This window comes from Anser cygnoides, chromosome 31 (assembly GCF_040182565.1).
Source record: "Anser cygnoides isolate HZ-2024a breed goose chromosome 31, Taihu_goose_T2T_genome, whole genome shotgun sequence".
Taxonomy (NCBI): domain Eukaryota; kingdom Metazoa; phylum Chordata; class Aves; order Anseriformes; family Anatidae; genus Anser; species Anser cygnoides.
Genome location: NC_089903.1, coordinates 2,356,769 through 2,373,872, shown reverse-complemented (window position 1 = coordinate 2,373,872; position 17,104 = coordinate 2,356,769). Strand labels below are relative to the sequence as shown.

The window sequence follows — 17,104 nt, the reverse complement described above, 5'->3', positions numbered from 1 at the left end:
AAAATGTTATATATGCATTAGTAATTTCCCAGTTACGTACCCTTGCTGTCCAATTTCTTCTGAGAGGAGAGTGACTTAAAGAGTAACAACGAAGTTGTTATGAACTATTTTGCTTCTCTATGCAGAAGTTTATAAACATTAATTAAGAATAGAAGTATCGCTATTAATTTATCCTTCCCACATGCAGAAAGACTTTAAAATATTAAGTTTGTCTGGAGACAGGAGGGTGGTGGACAAGGAATCTTAAGAGGTTGTTATCTAGTCATGGTTGTAGTAAGTCTGTGAGATCAGACTGATTTGTATACTAAAATACAGGCCTTTTCAAAGCACAGCTTATGTCTACACAATTTCTTGCATCCTGTTGGTACTGGATCTGCCTGGGATGGGGTTAATATTCTACACAGAAGCTCATATTATGCTGTGTTTTGGATTTGTGGTTAAAATCATGTTGAGAACACACTCAGTTTTTGGCTATTGCTGAACAGCACTGACACAGCATTAAGGCTTTCTCTTCAATTTCATCCTCCTCAGCATCTCTCTTTTACTACAAATAGCAAAAATTTGAATTGAGACATAACTATAAGAGTAGCAAAAGCTCTTCAATAAACCATTGGCAGGTGTCTTATGAACTTTCTTAATATAGTAAACATAAAATATAAAGAAGATGGCAAACATTCCACATCAACTCAGATGTATATAACCATCTACAGCAACTCAGATCTCAGAGCATCAACTTAATTAAAAATAATAACAATAATATAAGTGAAAATGCTCTCCCTATTCCAACAGGGATTTAATTCAGCAGATATTCCCTTTGTTAAAAGAATACCTCACTATACACACTTCAGTAGTCCCATCACTAGAACGTGAGCATTATAATAGCAGCTTGAAATGTCAGCTTCTCGGTAAAAAGTCTCTAGATGTTTCAATGTGTACATTTGCAGGGCAATACTGCCAAATATGACTGCAGGAGATATTACAGCCTAGAAGATTACGAATTGTGGCAAACAGTTCTTAAAAATCCATGAAAAAACATTGAAACTGAATTTCAATAGCTATTAATGGCTTCCAAAAGAGTTTAAATATATATATAGGAGCAAGCAGGTGTGAAAAAGTATTGAAAAGAAATCAAATGGAATACTGATTCTAAGACTTCACTTGTTCTCTCTGTATTGTTCAGGTTGTAGAAAGGGAAAGCAAATCTGTTCTTACATCTGCAGCTTGGTTCATGTCTGACAGGGAGTAAATCAAAGCTGACATACCTAGCAAGCATTCACTGTTCTCCCCAAAAACATACAGGCATATGAATGTTTAAAATATAAGTTAGGAAGAACTATAACATGTTCAACTCCTGCTAGCCACCAGCTGATCAGCTAAAACAGCACCAGCCTTGCTTGTGACAAGACTATGGACAGCATACATTGAAATGATTTAAAAAGTTACAACAGGAATTATATATGCATATACATATACATATATTAATCACAGAATGTTTTAGGTTGAAAGGGATCTTAAAGATCATCTAGTTCCAACCTCCCTGCCTTGGGGTGTGTGGAACGACACTTCCCACTAGATCAGTTTGCCCAAAGCCCCATCCAACCTGGTCTTGAACACCTCCAGGGATACAGCATCCACAGCTTCTCTGGGTGACCTGTTCCAGTGCCTCACCACTCTCATCATCAAAAATTTCTTCCTTATACCCAATCTAAAACTACCCTTTAGTTTACAAGCTGTTACCTTATCACTACAGACCCTAGTGAAAAGTCCTTCTCCATCTTTCTTATAAGCCCCTTTTATGTACTGAAAGGCTGCACTAAGCCTTTCTAGAGCCATTGCAACACAGCTCTGTTTGTAGTTGCAGCCCCTAGTAGTAAAACAGAATTTTAAGAAGCATCTTCAAAGCTTGCTCTAATTACTCCTCAGAGACCGCTTCCTAAATCTTTGTCAAAAAATAGAAAGCTAAGTTTTCACGAGTACAGATATAGAAATTATGACCAAAAAAATATGTATATATACAAGCAGTGAAGAAAAAAATACTCAGTATATTTAGGGGTCAATTTCTTTACTTAGTATAGACACGTTTATTCATTCTTTTTTTTTTTCCCCACATTAACCTGAAGTTAATTCACCTAAGATGCAGATGGCTGTGAATCTTGAAGAGGTGACGAATTTTGCAAAGATGGGGATTCAAGAAATGTAAGAAAAATAATGCAGACTGAAGCTAAACAGATGTATTTCACACACAAAACACTTTAAGTTATCTAGTAACAGTACCCACTTAAATTTGTGACACATATTTCTATCTCTAGATAAAGAATAAGGTTTGCTAAATCACAGGCCCCTACAGAAAAACAACAACAAAACCAATAAGATTATGGTAGAATTTATAAAATCAGTAAGATTTTATAAAAGGAAGAATTTCAAAGAAAGGAAGTGAAACGTTTTGAAGATACTTTTACATCGCAGGCTCGTACAATAACTGCGTTTTCATTTGTTTAGCGTTTTTTCAGTATCATGTCTTTAAATCAGTAGACTTTGTAACTTACATGACTTTAACTAAAATATAATTACAAAGAAATGTCATGTATGTTTAATAGGCTATTTTCTTAGGCTTTCTTTACGTCTAACAAAGGTTATAATGCTATTACAATTGGGCTACGATAAAGTCATTTAACAAAAAAGCAACTTAGAGATCTAATTCACAAAGAAGTGTATGCAGAAAGGAACTACATTCAGATCATAAAAGCTACTGCCTCCGTTTTAAGAATTGTTTTTTTGTTGTTCTTACTTCATATACACAAGAAAACCTCACAGATATCTCCAGTAATAAAACAGGATCCAGTAGCAGGTAACCTAGTGATTTGTTAAAAGAAAAGTATTTTCATACCTTTTCACACCATTACTTTTACATCCACATTTCCCTCACTGTACTGAAAACAAGCTTTTGCTTCTTCTATCAGTTCTTTTTAATTCCATTTTCCTTCTCTCCTCCTCAGTCTGTCATCCTGAAGCAGAAACAGCTGTGGTGAAGCACTGATTTCTAAGGCAGTCACCTGGCCTAAGTTCAAGCATTTTAAAGAAGCAAGGAGGAAGCTAATGAATGTCACTTACTCCTACTTCAAAATCCTGATTAAAGTGTAAGAAAGACGAAAGAAAAAAAAAGTTTTTTAAAAAAAAAAAAAGCTTTAAGTAACTTAGAGGAGAGAGGCAAAGATCTCTGATACCAATCTGGAGGAAAAAATATTACAAGAAGTAAATGGGTAAAGCTCCTGTGATCTAGAGCCTGAAATAGGGACAGTGTCAACCGTAGTAGAACTGACTTCTCCTTACCAAAACATTTTGTTTTGCTTATATTCCTGGTGCTACTTAGCAGCTGCTGCCTTGTTTAGTCAATAAAGTTCAGAACATTCCACTCATGGAACCATATCCTAAGTTTATATTCTGAAAATTCGCACCTTGGACTCAATGATATACCACTGTAGCTTTGTCAAGCAATCTGTGCCCCACTGCTTCTCAAACTTGATATTAAAAGCAATTGCTATAGAGTGTAAATGTCCAAAAAGACAAGGTGATTATATAAATGGGAATATTCACTCCAAGTAACCTCTTGAAAAATGACCAGAGAAAGGGCATTAGAAATATCTGATCAGAATAAAATGTCAGCCATAAACAAGAGAAGGGGGGTGGGGGTGGGGGGGTAAAAGACTATGAGAGAGAAAGCTTTCTACTGAGAATATTGCTCTCAGTGTGTTTATATGTACTTAGTTCTTCATGCTCGTCTCTTACTTACTTTTAATCCCTTCAAGAAGGCACTGAGAATATCCATTCAGATACAAATTCCACTACTCTCTGAAGGTCTTTAAAAAAAAGACAAAAAAAAAAAGCCAACTACTCCTCACTGAAAACATTAGATAAGAGAAATGAAAATATCACCAATTACCGGGTAGGGATAGGAATTGTTTTATTAAGACATGCAATTATTTTGTTATTATCAATCATCAAAGTAAATGGAAGCATACTAGATTACATCAGTGGTTCATGCAAAACTGGTATCCCCTCCAGATTAGTAGCATTTAATCCTTCCATATCTCAGGATTTTAAGGTATTTCTGAGTTGGAGACTTTGTGCTTGTGCACACTTTGTTATGGGAATTCAAACGGCTGCCTTAAAGTGTTTGTTTTGTTTTGTTTCCTCCATTCTTGAGCTTTTTGCATCTGAATCATGAATAAAGATGACTTAGCACTATCTAGGATGTTTTTGGAGGGCAGATACCTAATATGTAGCAGTGGCAGAAAAAGAAGACATACCAAGGTATAACAGCTTTCCAATGTGACTGTTCCTTGACTCCAACTATGGTGAATATAAAGATGTTTTCCATATTGAAGTGTCTGCTCTCAAATGTTTCACGCACTCACTCACCCTGAACACTTTATGTTGAAACAGATAAATACTATTTAGCATCTCAAGTGAATCTTAGAAGCATACAAACATAATGTAAGAGAGGCTGTGGTAGCTTTTTTTTTTTTCTTTTCAAAGACTAGATGGACACAGGAAACATATTGTTAGTAATACCTCGAGAGTGTTAATGTCAAAACCAATAAGATATGTAAATCTATCTCCCATTTTTATCTGCTCAATTGCTTTCCTTCTGATACTCCTCCTTTCCCCACACCACTCAGAAGGAGCAGTCCACAGATGAAGATGGTGCAACAAAAATATAGCAGAGGCTGTAAATTGAGGCTGAACATGGAAGCTGTTGAAGGATAAATCAAAGATACAAAAATACTGTAAACATAATCTAGTTTATACGGTTACTTATTTTACAGTTTAAATGTATTTCCTGAAAAATATTTGCAATTATCTGTTGTGAATTGCAAAAAGTTGAGTTTGAAAAACATTTGTTTGTAACTGTCAATTTAGGAGTAATGCTAATGTCGGCATAAAATGCACACTCCAGACACATGGTACCAGGTCCACCATGAGATCATTAACATACAAGACTTCCAAATTACAGCTAGCCTTTTTTCTGACTATTAACAGCATCTAAATGTGATGAAGACTGTGCAGGCAAATTACAGCCAAAGAGTCAACATGGAAGGCTTATGGCTTACTTCTGGCTAAACAAGAAACACCTAAAGTCAAGGCTAAACCTCAAAGACTTCAGTGTCAAAAGCAAAATCTATTATTTGCAGTAAATACTATTTTTTTTTTCACAAATGGATTTTATATATGAATTAGATTATGTCCTAAGTAACCATAAAGACAACTGACAGTTGGAGTGAACCTTGTTTTTCTTCAAGATGCCATTCCAATACAAAAGTTGCCCGGAGAGATAGGTAATGTGAAAAAGTACAATAATGAAGGGGGAAAAAAGGCAATAGGAAAAAGTGAATGAATGAAATACAGAGGAATAAACTGAGAGGAACACAGGGAAACTAAGAAAACATCTGGGGAAAAAAAAATGAAGAGAAAAGAGTAAAATGGGAGAACTGCAGAAACGACAAAGACGGAAAATGGAGGAGATTAAATAAAAATGTTTTGTGTTGCAATAGATTTTCATACTATGTAAGTAAAACACAAAATATTAATAAAGCATAGGATGTGTGAGACACTATGTTTCATGTAGCCTGGTGCTGATCACCTTTTGCTGGGTTTGCATTTAAACTCTCTACTTTAGGCATGAAGCCAAGACACTCTGACACCGAAGTAGGTGCCTGCATTTAAGTGACTAAAGTAAGTGGCAGGGTTTCTTATAGAAGGCTTTTTATTCTTATAGGATAGAGGTAGGTGCTCCTGAACACTCCAAATGTCTTAGTGTACCTATTTTATTGATTGCATCTTGAATCTTGAAGGCCAATTCAGCGATCCCGCATACTGAGCATGAAGTGCAAAGTCATTGAAAATCAATATAAAGGACGCACTAAGCACAGAGGTTCTTCTGAAAAATGACTGACTCAGGGCTTCAGAGAACATTAGGTCTTCCTCTGAGACTTTTGCAGAATAACTTAGTGATTAAAGCCCAGGAGAACACAAGTGGTGCATCCTGGAGTCTTGGAGACTTATCTCAGGAATTTGAATGTACGCTTGCTGTTTCCTAGATGATTGCACAAACTACTAGGAAGGGGACAAAACTTTACTGGGGTAATTCTTTTTCACTTCCATTCAAGACAGGCTTACCATGCAGAATGTTATGAAAGATTTATAACAGCAAACACAAAATGAGTGAAGAAGAACTTAAGCTTTGAAATCTTGTTATAGAAAAACTGAATGAAGAGCATGAATTGTAGTAAGCAGGAAATGAGTGTTCTGTTCACAGCTGGTGAGCTTTGCCCTGAGCAGAAGACAACCTTGGAGAAGGTATGACATACAAACACCCAGACACTTGTCTCGACAACACCAAGGTTGCAGGCATGCAGGCACCTACCTTCCACAACCAGGGACTACTTGTAAATAAGAGACTTTGTTTAGATATCTAGAGCTCTTTTTATAGAGCTGGACAAAATCGAATTTCTGATTATTGATTTCAGGCACCAGATGATGTTAGGCAGTGTTTTTGAGCATGCAATCTGGATATCTGACTATCTGACTGGATACCTTGACTAGGAAACAAGAAGACTGATATCATGTCTAGGTGAACAGACATGCTACAACTTTGGCCTTCAGTGGCTACACTGATTTGCCAAAGTAGTTATCAAAGTAGTTAAAATGCCAAAGAGTACCACTGATTTTAGCCTTTGAATATACAATACTGATTAGTTATCCAATATAATTTTAGCATATTTTCCCCTTGAGATTTATCTAATTTTCTTTCCCAAAGGTATCCTAATGCAACAGAGGCAGCACTACACCACTAAATTTAGCAGGAATCATTCAGTCTTTTCTGTATCACAGCATTCCTGTGCGGCTTAAGTAACCTGGTATTTCAGTTAAAAATAGCATTTTCCCATGTAGTAAGGCTGTGCGCAGACAATGCTTCAAGGAGATGAAGAGGTATTCATGCCCACAGAAATTATCCATAGCTCCCACACTTTAACACAGCTTCTGTGGAAGTAATCATCTACAAGTATGGAGCCAGATCTTTAGACTGAAAGGGATTCATTGATTTCTACAGGACAATTGCATTCTTATATTCAGGTCCTTAAGAATGAAACCACCTATGAAATGAGAGACAGAACAAATTAAAAGGAGAAAATGGTCATCAGTGGAAATGACCAAAAAAGTAAGTTTAGAGAGTGCCCAGGGAAAACAAAACCAACCAACCAACCAACCAAAAACATTTGAGCCAATGAGCAATGAAAAAAAGTAGTTATTGAAAGCTAGTGACAGAGTCTGTGTCTACAGTGTGAGATGAAGGCTCCATTTGACAATACTGTTTCCCAAAGCATGCATCCTAAGTGCATCCTGTTATGTCAGAAGAAGATATGGATGAATAGCAGCCCCAGTGTGCCTTCTAGTCTTCTGAGGGATACCAGAATAGGGAGACTGGGAGGAAACAACCATGCACTTGGGCACATCACCACTTTGCTGGACAGGACCAAGAGATTAGATGGTAAGTGACCTCTCAAAATAGTGTATTCTACACTTACACTACTAGAAGCTACTTTTTAGTTCCTTTGTGCCCTTAGCAATATCCTGAAACAAGACATGCCTGCTATCCTCCAAATGATAACTCTTCAAGAACTAGTTAGCTGGACACATAATCAAAATGTATGAAATTTTCTGGTGCACGTTGTTTTGTTGCCTGAAACAGGCTGATACTGTCCTGTTATTTACAGATGTCCTTGTAGGGACTTCTGTGCTAGATGCCATTTCTTGATTGTTCATTTTGCAGTGCAAGTTACCTACGACATATAAAAGCCTCTCCACTCAAGGGCATTTAGTGCTTTAATTTGAAATTATTATTCCACAGTTTTTGTGGTAAAGCAAAAAAAAAAAAGAATTCAGGCCATTAAACAACAAAAGAAATTCAACCCCTTCCCTCAAATTACATTTAGTACTTGATAGTGTTTAACAAACTTTTATATAGAAAGAAAAATCAAAATGTCATAAAAAATTCTAAAACATCATAGTTTTGCAAACTGTAATATATACATTAAATGAATGACAGTTTGTTATGATCATATTATTAACACATTAAAAGCTCTCTGTAACTGCTACAGAGTAATTTAGAGGAATAGTGATCTGGGAAGAAAACCCAGAGATACACTTATGAGACATACTCTAACCTTGGGCAACCATTCAGTCTTCACTTTCTCAGGGCTCACAGTATAACAAAAACAGCACTCCATTTCCTGGAAGATCCAGGGAAAGATTGTGTTGAACTGCATTAATTACTTCCCCCAAATAATAATAAATTTACATTCTTATGAGCTTTCATCTAACATAAATACTGTAAGATGTAAGTATGATCAAAAAGAAAGGATATGCATGCCTGTTCCAAAATTAATTAGCCTTAGAAGGATGTAGCTAGTGATTAACTCTACAAATGAGTTATTAATAGACAAACCCTAAACCAATATTTTGATATGACAAATGAAGAACATTACCGTCCATACAACATCACCATTTTGAGTTCCCAGCTCAGTGGTAACCAAATGTAGTGGTTGTCATGTATTTACTAGAGTGAAGTGAGTATGTCTGAACACATCATCATCTTGTAATTATTATCTGCATGTATCTTATTTGCCTGTTAATGAGCTTTTTCTTATACAGTTAAGTGGTTGATTCTCCTTAGCAAATCATCCCCAACAACAATCGCCATTACAAAAGTAATACAGCTGTGTAGAGGTAGAAAACTGAAGAAAAAATACATACTTCCCAGTTGCTGATGAGTCCAGTTAAAGATGAAGTTCTCCACGCGCATTACTCCAGCATAGACTCAAGACAGTTTAACATTACATCTAACAGGGTAGGACCGTGGACTCCACTGGTAAGGGTGCTATCCCTCTCTCTCCCTCTCTTCCGTTTTCATTCCCCATGCTTACCAAGGCTTATATATGTCCTTTCACTACTTTTCTTGCACTGGATCATGGGACTGCATTGTAACAATTAAGCTGATCTAACACAAAGATAGCTCACAAAACCAAACAAAATTCCTAGATAGTAACTTTTCCAGTGGGTCAGCATGCCGAACTAACTGCCCTAATACTTTTGCCACTAGAGGTACATGAGGCAGAAGAACTGCCCTAATACTCCTGTCACAAGAGGCGTGTTATAACTTCCATACCAGAGAGGCACATGAGAACTACCTCAGAAAGATGCAAACTACCATACCAGAACTGCCCTAAATACCACAAGAGATTGTCTTAGATTGTGCTTTTGTAAGTATTTTTGTAAGTATTTTTGACAAATTTTATTTTAAAATTTTAGTAACTAAAAATAATTAAAAAGAAAGCTTGAATTGTAATAATTTCTTTTAAATTCCATTTATCTATCACTAAATAGAACATGCCCATCTACTCACTCAAAAACTCAGCTCTCACCGATAATTTGGAGCACTCAGCCGACTTGCAGGACAGTGCTCTTTAAGTGAGAAATATAGAAGTATGAAAAGACAGATCAGGAGGCTTACCACATTAGAAAATAAATGTTGCTTTGCAACAAGTAGTGCCATAACCACACCAGGTAGGCCTTTAAGAAAAAATGGCAAAACCTTTTCCTTAATCCAAGTACACAGAACCACTAGAGGACTTTGAATCTCTGATGATAGAGTTTCATATAGCATAGACCAAAACTAGTCAACTTCTGAGAAAGGGAGAATACTCAAAACAGCTTGGGAAACAACATAAAGGTTTTGAAAACAAAGGCTAACTTCTCCAGCTGTGTACCTTCAAGGCAAATCCATAATTTCAGTCCAGCAACTCTCTGACGCTTTCAGCAAGCACTACATTGTAACCCTCCAAGTGCCTACAGGAAAATCTTTTCCCTGTAGGACTACTTTTAAAGGGTTAATTTTGGATCTATTGCTTGCTTGTCTGAAAAGTTTCCAAGTCTGCACTTCTCTTTCAAACTCTCTTCTTGCTTATACACTAAAATTCCAGAAAATAATCTGAACTGAGCATCCTCAGTTGTGCTGGGGGAAAACAGATCCTCTTCCTCTGCAAGAGGTTTCAGTCTGACACGAAATACAGCCCCGACATCAAAGCAAACAGGCAGGCATTTAAAAGAATGCTGAGAGCCCCACTCAGTAAATAGCTAAAACCACATAATAGATACACCATCCCCAAGCCCTGTAAAGTTATCTGTTACAAGCTAGCTGAAACAATGAAAAGTTAGTTTTCCTACCTGTGACTGTGAAGGAGTGCATTGAAAGCCAATCCATCAGACCAGCTACTGTTATATCCAAATGTTATCAACATTTTCCAATGTCATAAATCTTTTGGGGGGGGGTCCTAAAAGTGACCTCACGGGGAGGGATTTTGGGGGATTTTCACCCAAAATTTGGGGTCTGGGGGGGGGAATCCTACAGGCACACCACAAGCAGCGGTTTTGGGGGAAATTTCCCAAATTTGGTTTTTTTTTTCGGGGGGGTCCCTAATTGGGGTCACAAGCAGCGGGTTTCGGGGGAAAATCCCCAAATTTGAGGATTTTTGAGGAAATTTCCCCAAACTTAGTGTTTTCTTTGAGGAGGGGGCCCCAAAACGGGGTCGCAAGCAGCGGTTTTGGGGGAATTTCCCCAGATTTTGGGACTTTTGGGGGGATTTCCCCAAATTTGGGGGGTTTCAGTGGGGGTGGGGGGTCTCAAACGTGGGTAACAAAGTGCAGGTTTTGGGCGATTTCCCCCAAAAAAGTTTGTTTTTTTTTTAAGGGGGTGTCCCCGTGCCCCCCCCCTTTGTGTCACAAGCAGCAGCTTTTGGGGCCGTTTCCCCGGATTTTGGGGCATTTTCCCTGGATTTTGGGGCTTTTTTTTTGGGGAGGGGGGGATTTCCCTAAATTCTTTTTTGGGGGGGCTCATTTGAGGACTCAAATGCCCCCCCCCAAGTCATTTAGGGTCAGGGGGAACCCCAAAATGCCCCCTCCCAATGATTTAGGGTGCCGGGGGCCCCCCCCCCCAAATCGTTTGGGGGGGGGGGTCCCAAACAGCGGGATTTAGGGGATTTCCCCCAAAATTTGGGGTCGGGGGGGGCGCAGGGGTAAGAAATGTATTTTTTTTTAGGGGATTTTTTTTAGGGGACCCCAAAATGCCCCCCCCAATGATTTAGGGTGCGGGGGGGGGCTCAAAATGCACCCCCCAGGGTGTTTAAGGTAAGGGGGGGGCCCCAAAATGCCCCCCCAAATCGTTTAGGGTGTGGGGGGGGTCCCAAACAGCGGGATTCAGGGGATTTGCCCCAAAATTTGGGGTCGGGGGGGGCGCAGGGGTAAGAAATGTATTTTTTTAGGGGATTTTCCTCTAAATTTTAAGGGGGGGGGCAAAACTGCGGGTTTTGGGGGATTTCTCCCCAAAATAAGGGTTGGTTTTTTTTTTGGGGGGTAACTGCGGTCACAAATGGGTTTGGGGGAGTTTTCCCCAAATTTGGGGTTTTGAGGGGTCCCAGCAGCAGCTTCGGGGGGATTTCACCCCAAAATGGGGGGGGCACAAATAGCAGCTTTGGGGGATTCCCCCAAATTTGGGGGTCTTTTGGGGGGGGTCCCCAAAAGTGACATCACGGGGAGGGATTTGGGGGGATTTTCACCCAAAATTTGGGGTCTGCGGGGAGGAATCCTACAGGCACACCACAAGCAGCGGTTTTGGGGGAAATTTCCCAAATTTGTTTTTTTTTTTTTCGGGGGGGGGGTCCCTAATTGGGGTCACAAGCAGCGGGTTTCGGGGAAAATCCCCAAATTTGAGGATTTTTGAGGAAATTTCCCCAAACTTAGTGTTTTCTTTGAGGAGGGGGCCCCAAAACGGGGTCGCAAGCAGCGGTTTTGGGGGAATTTCCCCAGATTTTGGGACTTTTGGGGGGATTTCCCCAAATTTGGGGGTTTCAGTGGGGGTGGGGGGTCTCAAACGTGGGTAACAAAGTGCAGGTTTTGGGCGATTTCCCCCAAAAAAGTTTGTTTTTTTTTTAAGGGGGTGTCCCCGTGCCCCCCCTTTGTGTCACAAGCAGCAGCTTTTTGGGGCCGTTTCCCCGGATTTTGGGGCCGTTTCCCTGGATTTTGGGGCTTTTTTTTTTGGGGGGGGGGGATTTCCCTAAATTCTTTTTTGGGGGGCTCATTTGAGGACTCAAATGCCCCCCCAAGTCATTTAGGGTCAGGGGGAACCCCAAAATGCCCCCAATGATTTCGGGTGTTGGGGGGCTCAAAATGCCCCCCAAATCATTCAGGGTGGGGGTGGGGACCCCAAAATGCCCCCCCAGGGTGTTTTACGTGTGGGGGGGCACAATGCCCCCCAAATCGTTTAGATGGGGGGAGTCCCAAACAGCGGGATTTAGGGGATTTCCCCCAAAATTTGGGGTCGGGGGGCGCAGGGGTAAGAAATGTATTTTTTTTAGGGGATTTTCCTCTAAATTTTAAGGGGGGGGGCAAAACTGCGGGTTTTGGGGGATTTCTCCCCAAAATAAGGGTTGGTTTTTTTTTGGGGGGGGGTAACTGGGGTCACAAATGGGTTTGGGGGAGTTTTCCCCAAATTTGGAGTTTTGAGGGGTCCCAGCAGCAGCTTCGGGGGGATTTCACCCCAAAATGGGGGGGGGCACAAATAGCAGCTTTGGGGGATTCCCCCAAATTTTGGGGTCTCGGGGGGGGGTCCTAAAAGTGACCTCACGGGGAGGGATTTTGGGGGGATTTTCACCCAAAATTTGGGGTCTGGGGGGGAATCCTACAGGCACACCACAAGTTTTGGGGGAAATTCCCCAAATTTGGGGGTTTTGCTGAGGGGGGACGGGGGGGTCCCAAAAAGGGGTCGCAAGCAGCGGTTTTGGGGGAATTTCCCTCGATTTTGGGACTTTTGGGGAGATTTCCCCAAATTGCGGGGGTTTCGGGGGGGGGTCTCAAACGTGGGTAACAAAGTGCAGGTTTTGGGCGATTTCCCCAAAAGTTTGTTTTTTTTAAGGGGGTGTCCCCGTGCCGCCCCCCCCTTTGCGTCACAAGCAGCAGCTTTTTGGGGCCGTTTCCCCCAAATTTGGGGCTTTTGGGGGGTCCCTGATTGGGGGGGAAGAGGTTTTTGGGGGGAATTCCCTGAAATTTTAGTGGTTTTTTTCGGGGGGGAGGGGGGGTGTCCCAAAACGGGTCACAAGCAGCAGCTTTTGGGGCTGTTTCCCTGGATTTTGGGGCATTTTCCCTGGATTTTGGGGCTTTTTTTTGGGGGAGGGGGGATTTCCCTAAATTCTTTTTTGGGGGGGCTCATTTGAGGACTCAAATGCCCCCCCCCAAGTCATTTAGGGTCAGGGGGAACCCCAAAATGCCCCCCCAATGATTTCGGGTGCCGGGGGGCTCAAAATGCCCCCCAAATCATTTGGGGTGGGAGGGGCCCTACAATGCCCCCCCCCCAAGGCCCTAAAGGTAAGGGGGGCCCCAAAATGCCCCCCCCAAATCGTTTGGGGGGGTCCCAAACAGCGGGATTTAGGGGATTTCCCCCAAAATTTGGGGTCGGGGGCGCAGGGGTAAGAAATGTATTTTTTTTAGGGGATTTTCCCCTGAATTTTAAGGGGGGGGGCAAAACTGCGGGTTTTGGGGGATTTCTCCCCAAAATAAGGGTTGGTTTTTTTGGGGGGGGGGTAACTGGGGTCACAAATGGGTTTGGGGGAGTTTTCCCCAAATTTGGGGTTTTGAGGGGTCCCAGCAGCAGCTTCGGGGGGATTTCACCCCAAAATGGGGCGGGGGCACAAATAGCAGCTTTGGAGGATTCCCCCCAAATTTTGGGGTCTCGGGGGGGGGGGGGTCCTAAAAGTGACCTCACGGGGAGGGATTTTGGGGATTTTCACCCAAAATTTGGGGTCTGGGGGAATCCTACAGGCACACCACAAGCAGCGGTTTTGGGGGAAATTTCCCAAATTTGGTTTTTTTTTCGGGGGGGGGGGTCCCTAATTGGGGTCACAAGCAGCGGGTTTCGGGGGAAAATCCCCAAATTTGAGGATTTTTGAGGAAATTTCCCCAAACTTAGTGTTTTCTTTGAGGAGGGGGCCCCAAAACGGGGTCGCAAGCAGCGGTTTTGGGGGAATTTCCCTCGATTTTGGGACTTTTGGGGGGATTTCCCCAAATTGGGGGGTTTCAGTGGGGGGTGGGTCTCAAACGTGGGTAACAAAGTGCAGGTTTTGGGCGATTTCCCCCAAAAAAGTTTGTTTTTTTTTAAGGGGGTGCCCCCGTGCCCCCCCCCTTTGCGTCACAAGAAGCAGCTTTTTGGGGGCATTTCCCCCAAATTTGGGGCTTTTGGGGGGTCCCTGATTGGGGGGGAAGAGGTTTTTGGGGGGAATTCCCTGAAATTTTAGTGTTTTTTTTCGGGGGGGGGTGTCCCAAAACGGGTCACAAGCAGCAGCTTTTGGGGCCGTTTCCCTGGATTTTGGGGCTTTTTTTTTTGGGGAGGGGGGATTTCCCTAAATTCTTTTTTGGGGGGGCTCATTTGAGGACTCAAATGCCCCCCCCAAGTCATTTAGGGTCAGGGGGAACCCCAAAATGCCCCCCCAATGATTTCGGGTGCCGGGGGGCTCAAAATGCCCCCCAAATCATTTGGGGTGGGAGGGGCCCTACAATGCCCCCCCCAAGGCCCTAAAGGTAAGGGGGGGCCCCAAAATGCCCCAAATCATTCAGGGTGGGGGTGGGGACCCCAAAATGCCCCCCAGGGTGTTTTAGGTAAAGGGGGGCCCCAAAATGCCCCCCCCAAATCGTTTGGGTGTGGGGGGGAGTCCCAAACAGCGGGATTTAGGGGATTTCCCCCAAAATTTGGGGTCGGGGGGCGCAGGTGTAAGAAATGTATTTTTTTTAGGGGATTTTCCTCTAAATTTTAAGGGGGGGGGCAAAACTGCGGGTTTGGGGGGATTTCTCCCCAAAATAAGGGTTGGTTTTTTTGGGGGGGGGGGGTAACTGGGGTCACAAATGGGTTTGGGGGAGTTTTCCCCAAATTTGGGGTTTTGAGGGGTCCCAGCAGCAGCTTCGGGGGGATTTCACCCCAAAATGGGTGGGGGGCACAAATAGCAGCTTTGGGGGATTCCCCCAAATTTGGGGGTCTTTTGGGGGGGGTCCCCAAAAGTGACATCACAGGGAGGGATTTGGGGGATTTTCACCCAAAATTTGGGGTCTGGGGGGGAATCCTACAGGCACACCACAAGTTTTGGGGGAAATTCCCCAAATTTGGGGGTTTTGCTGGGGGGAGGGGGTCCCAAAAGGGGGCCACAAGCAGTGGTTTTGGGGGAATTTCCCTCGATTTTGGGACTTTTGCGGGGATTTCCCCAAATTGGGGGGTTTCGGTGGGGGGGGTCTCAAACGTGGGTAACAAAGTGCAGGTTTTGGGCGATTTCCCCCAAAAAGTTTGTTTTTTTTTAAGGGGGTGTCCCCGTGCCCCCCCCCTTGCATCACAAGCAGCAGCTTTTTGGGGCATTTCCCCCAAATTCGGGGCTTTTGGTGGGTCCCTGATTGGAGGGGGGGAAGAGGTTTTGGGGGAATTCCCTGAAATTTTAGTGGTTTTTTCGGGGGGGGGTGTCCCAAAACGGGTCACAAGCAGCAGCTTTTGGGGCCGTTTCCCCGGATTTTGGGGCCGTGCCCCGGATTTTGGGGCTTTTTTTTTTTGGGGGGGGGGGGATTTCCCTAAATTCTTTTTTGGGGGGCTCATTTGAGGACTCCCCCTTATTGGGGGGCGCTCATTTGGTGCCCCCCTTCTGGTTCTTTTTTGGGGGGGGGGAGGGCTCACATATGGCCCCCTATTTTGGGGCTAAAATACCCCCCCGGGTGTTTAAGGGAGGGGGACCCCAGAATCCCCCCAAATTATTTAGGGTGCGGGTGGCGGTCCCAAAATGTCCCCCTCCAATGATTTAGGGTCGGGGGGGCTCAAAATGCCCCCAAATCATTTGGGGTGGGAGGGGGCCCTACAGTGCCCCCCCCGAGGTGCTTAAGGTAAGGGGGGGACCCCAAAATGCCCCCCCAAGTCATTTAGGGTCAGGGGGACCCCAAAATCCCCCCAAATTATTTAGGGTGAGGGGGGGCCCAAAATGCCCCCCAGGGTGTTTAAGGGAAGGGGGACCCCACAATCCCCCCCCAAATTATTTAGGTTGCGGGTGGGGGTCCCAAAATGTCCCCCTCCAATGATTTGGGGGCGGGGGGGTCCCTCAAAATCCCCCCCAAATCATTTGGGGTGGGAGGGGCCCTACAATGCCCCCCCAAAGGCCTAAAGGTAAGGGGGGCCCCAAAATGCCCCCCCCCCATATCGTTTGGGGGGGGGGTCCCAAACAGCGGGATTTAGGGGATTTGCCCCAAAATTTGGGGTCGGGGGCGGCGCAGGGGTAAGAAATGTATTTTTTTGGGGGGATTTTCCCCCAAATTTTAAGGGGGGGTGGGGCAAAACTGCGGGTTTTGGGGGATTTCTCCCCAAAATAAGGGTTGGTTTTTTTGGGGGGGGGGTAACTGGGGTCACAAATGGGTTTGGGGGAGTTTTCCCCAAATTTGGGGTTTTGAGGGGTCCCAGCAGCAGCTTCGGGGGGATTTCACCCCAAAATGGGGGGGGCACAAATAGCAGCTTTGGGGGATTCCCCCCAAATTTGGGGGTCTTTTGGGGGGGGGTCCCCAAAAGTGACATCACGGGGAGGGATTTTGGGGGAAATTCCCCAAATTTGGGGGTTTTGCTGGGGGGGTGTCCCAAAAGGGGCCACAAGCGGCGGGTTTTGAGGAAATTTCCCCAGATTTTGGGTTTTTGCTGAGGGGGGGTCCCGAAAAGGGGCCACAAGCAGTGGTTTTGGGGAAATTTCCCCCGATTTTGGGACTTTTGGGGGGATTTCCCCAAATTTGGGGGTTTCAGTGGGAGGGGGGTCTCAAACGTGGGTAACAAAGTGCAGGTTTTGGGCGATTTCCCCCAAACCTTTGATTTTTTTTAAGGGGGTGTCCCCGTGCCCCCCCCTTTGCGTCACAAGCAGCAGCTTTTTGGGGGCATTTCCCCCAAATTTGGGGCTTTTTGGGGGTCCCTGATTGGAAGGGGGGGAAGAGG

The 17,104-nt window shown here is 43.6% G+C and overlaps 1 protein-coding gene across 1 annotated transcript in view; it reads right to left on the bottom strand.

Annotated features, from left to right (window-relative positions):
• LOC136787897 (dystrophin-like) overlaps nucleotides 1-10,398 on the bottom strand; it is a 100,084-nt gene extending 89,686 nt beyond the window's left edge. Inside the window, exon 1 of the mRNA XM_066985305.1 lies at nucleotides 10,285-10,398. Coding sequence (XP_066841406.1) covers nucleotides 10,285-10,358 — 74 coding nt within the window. The 5' untranslated portion in view covers nucleotides 10,359-10,398. The remainder of the gene's footprint in view (nucleotides 1-10,284) is intronic.
• Nucleotides 10,399-17,104: the final 6,706 nt, after the last annotated feature.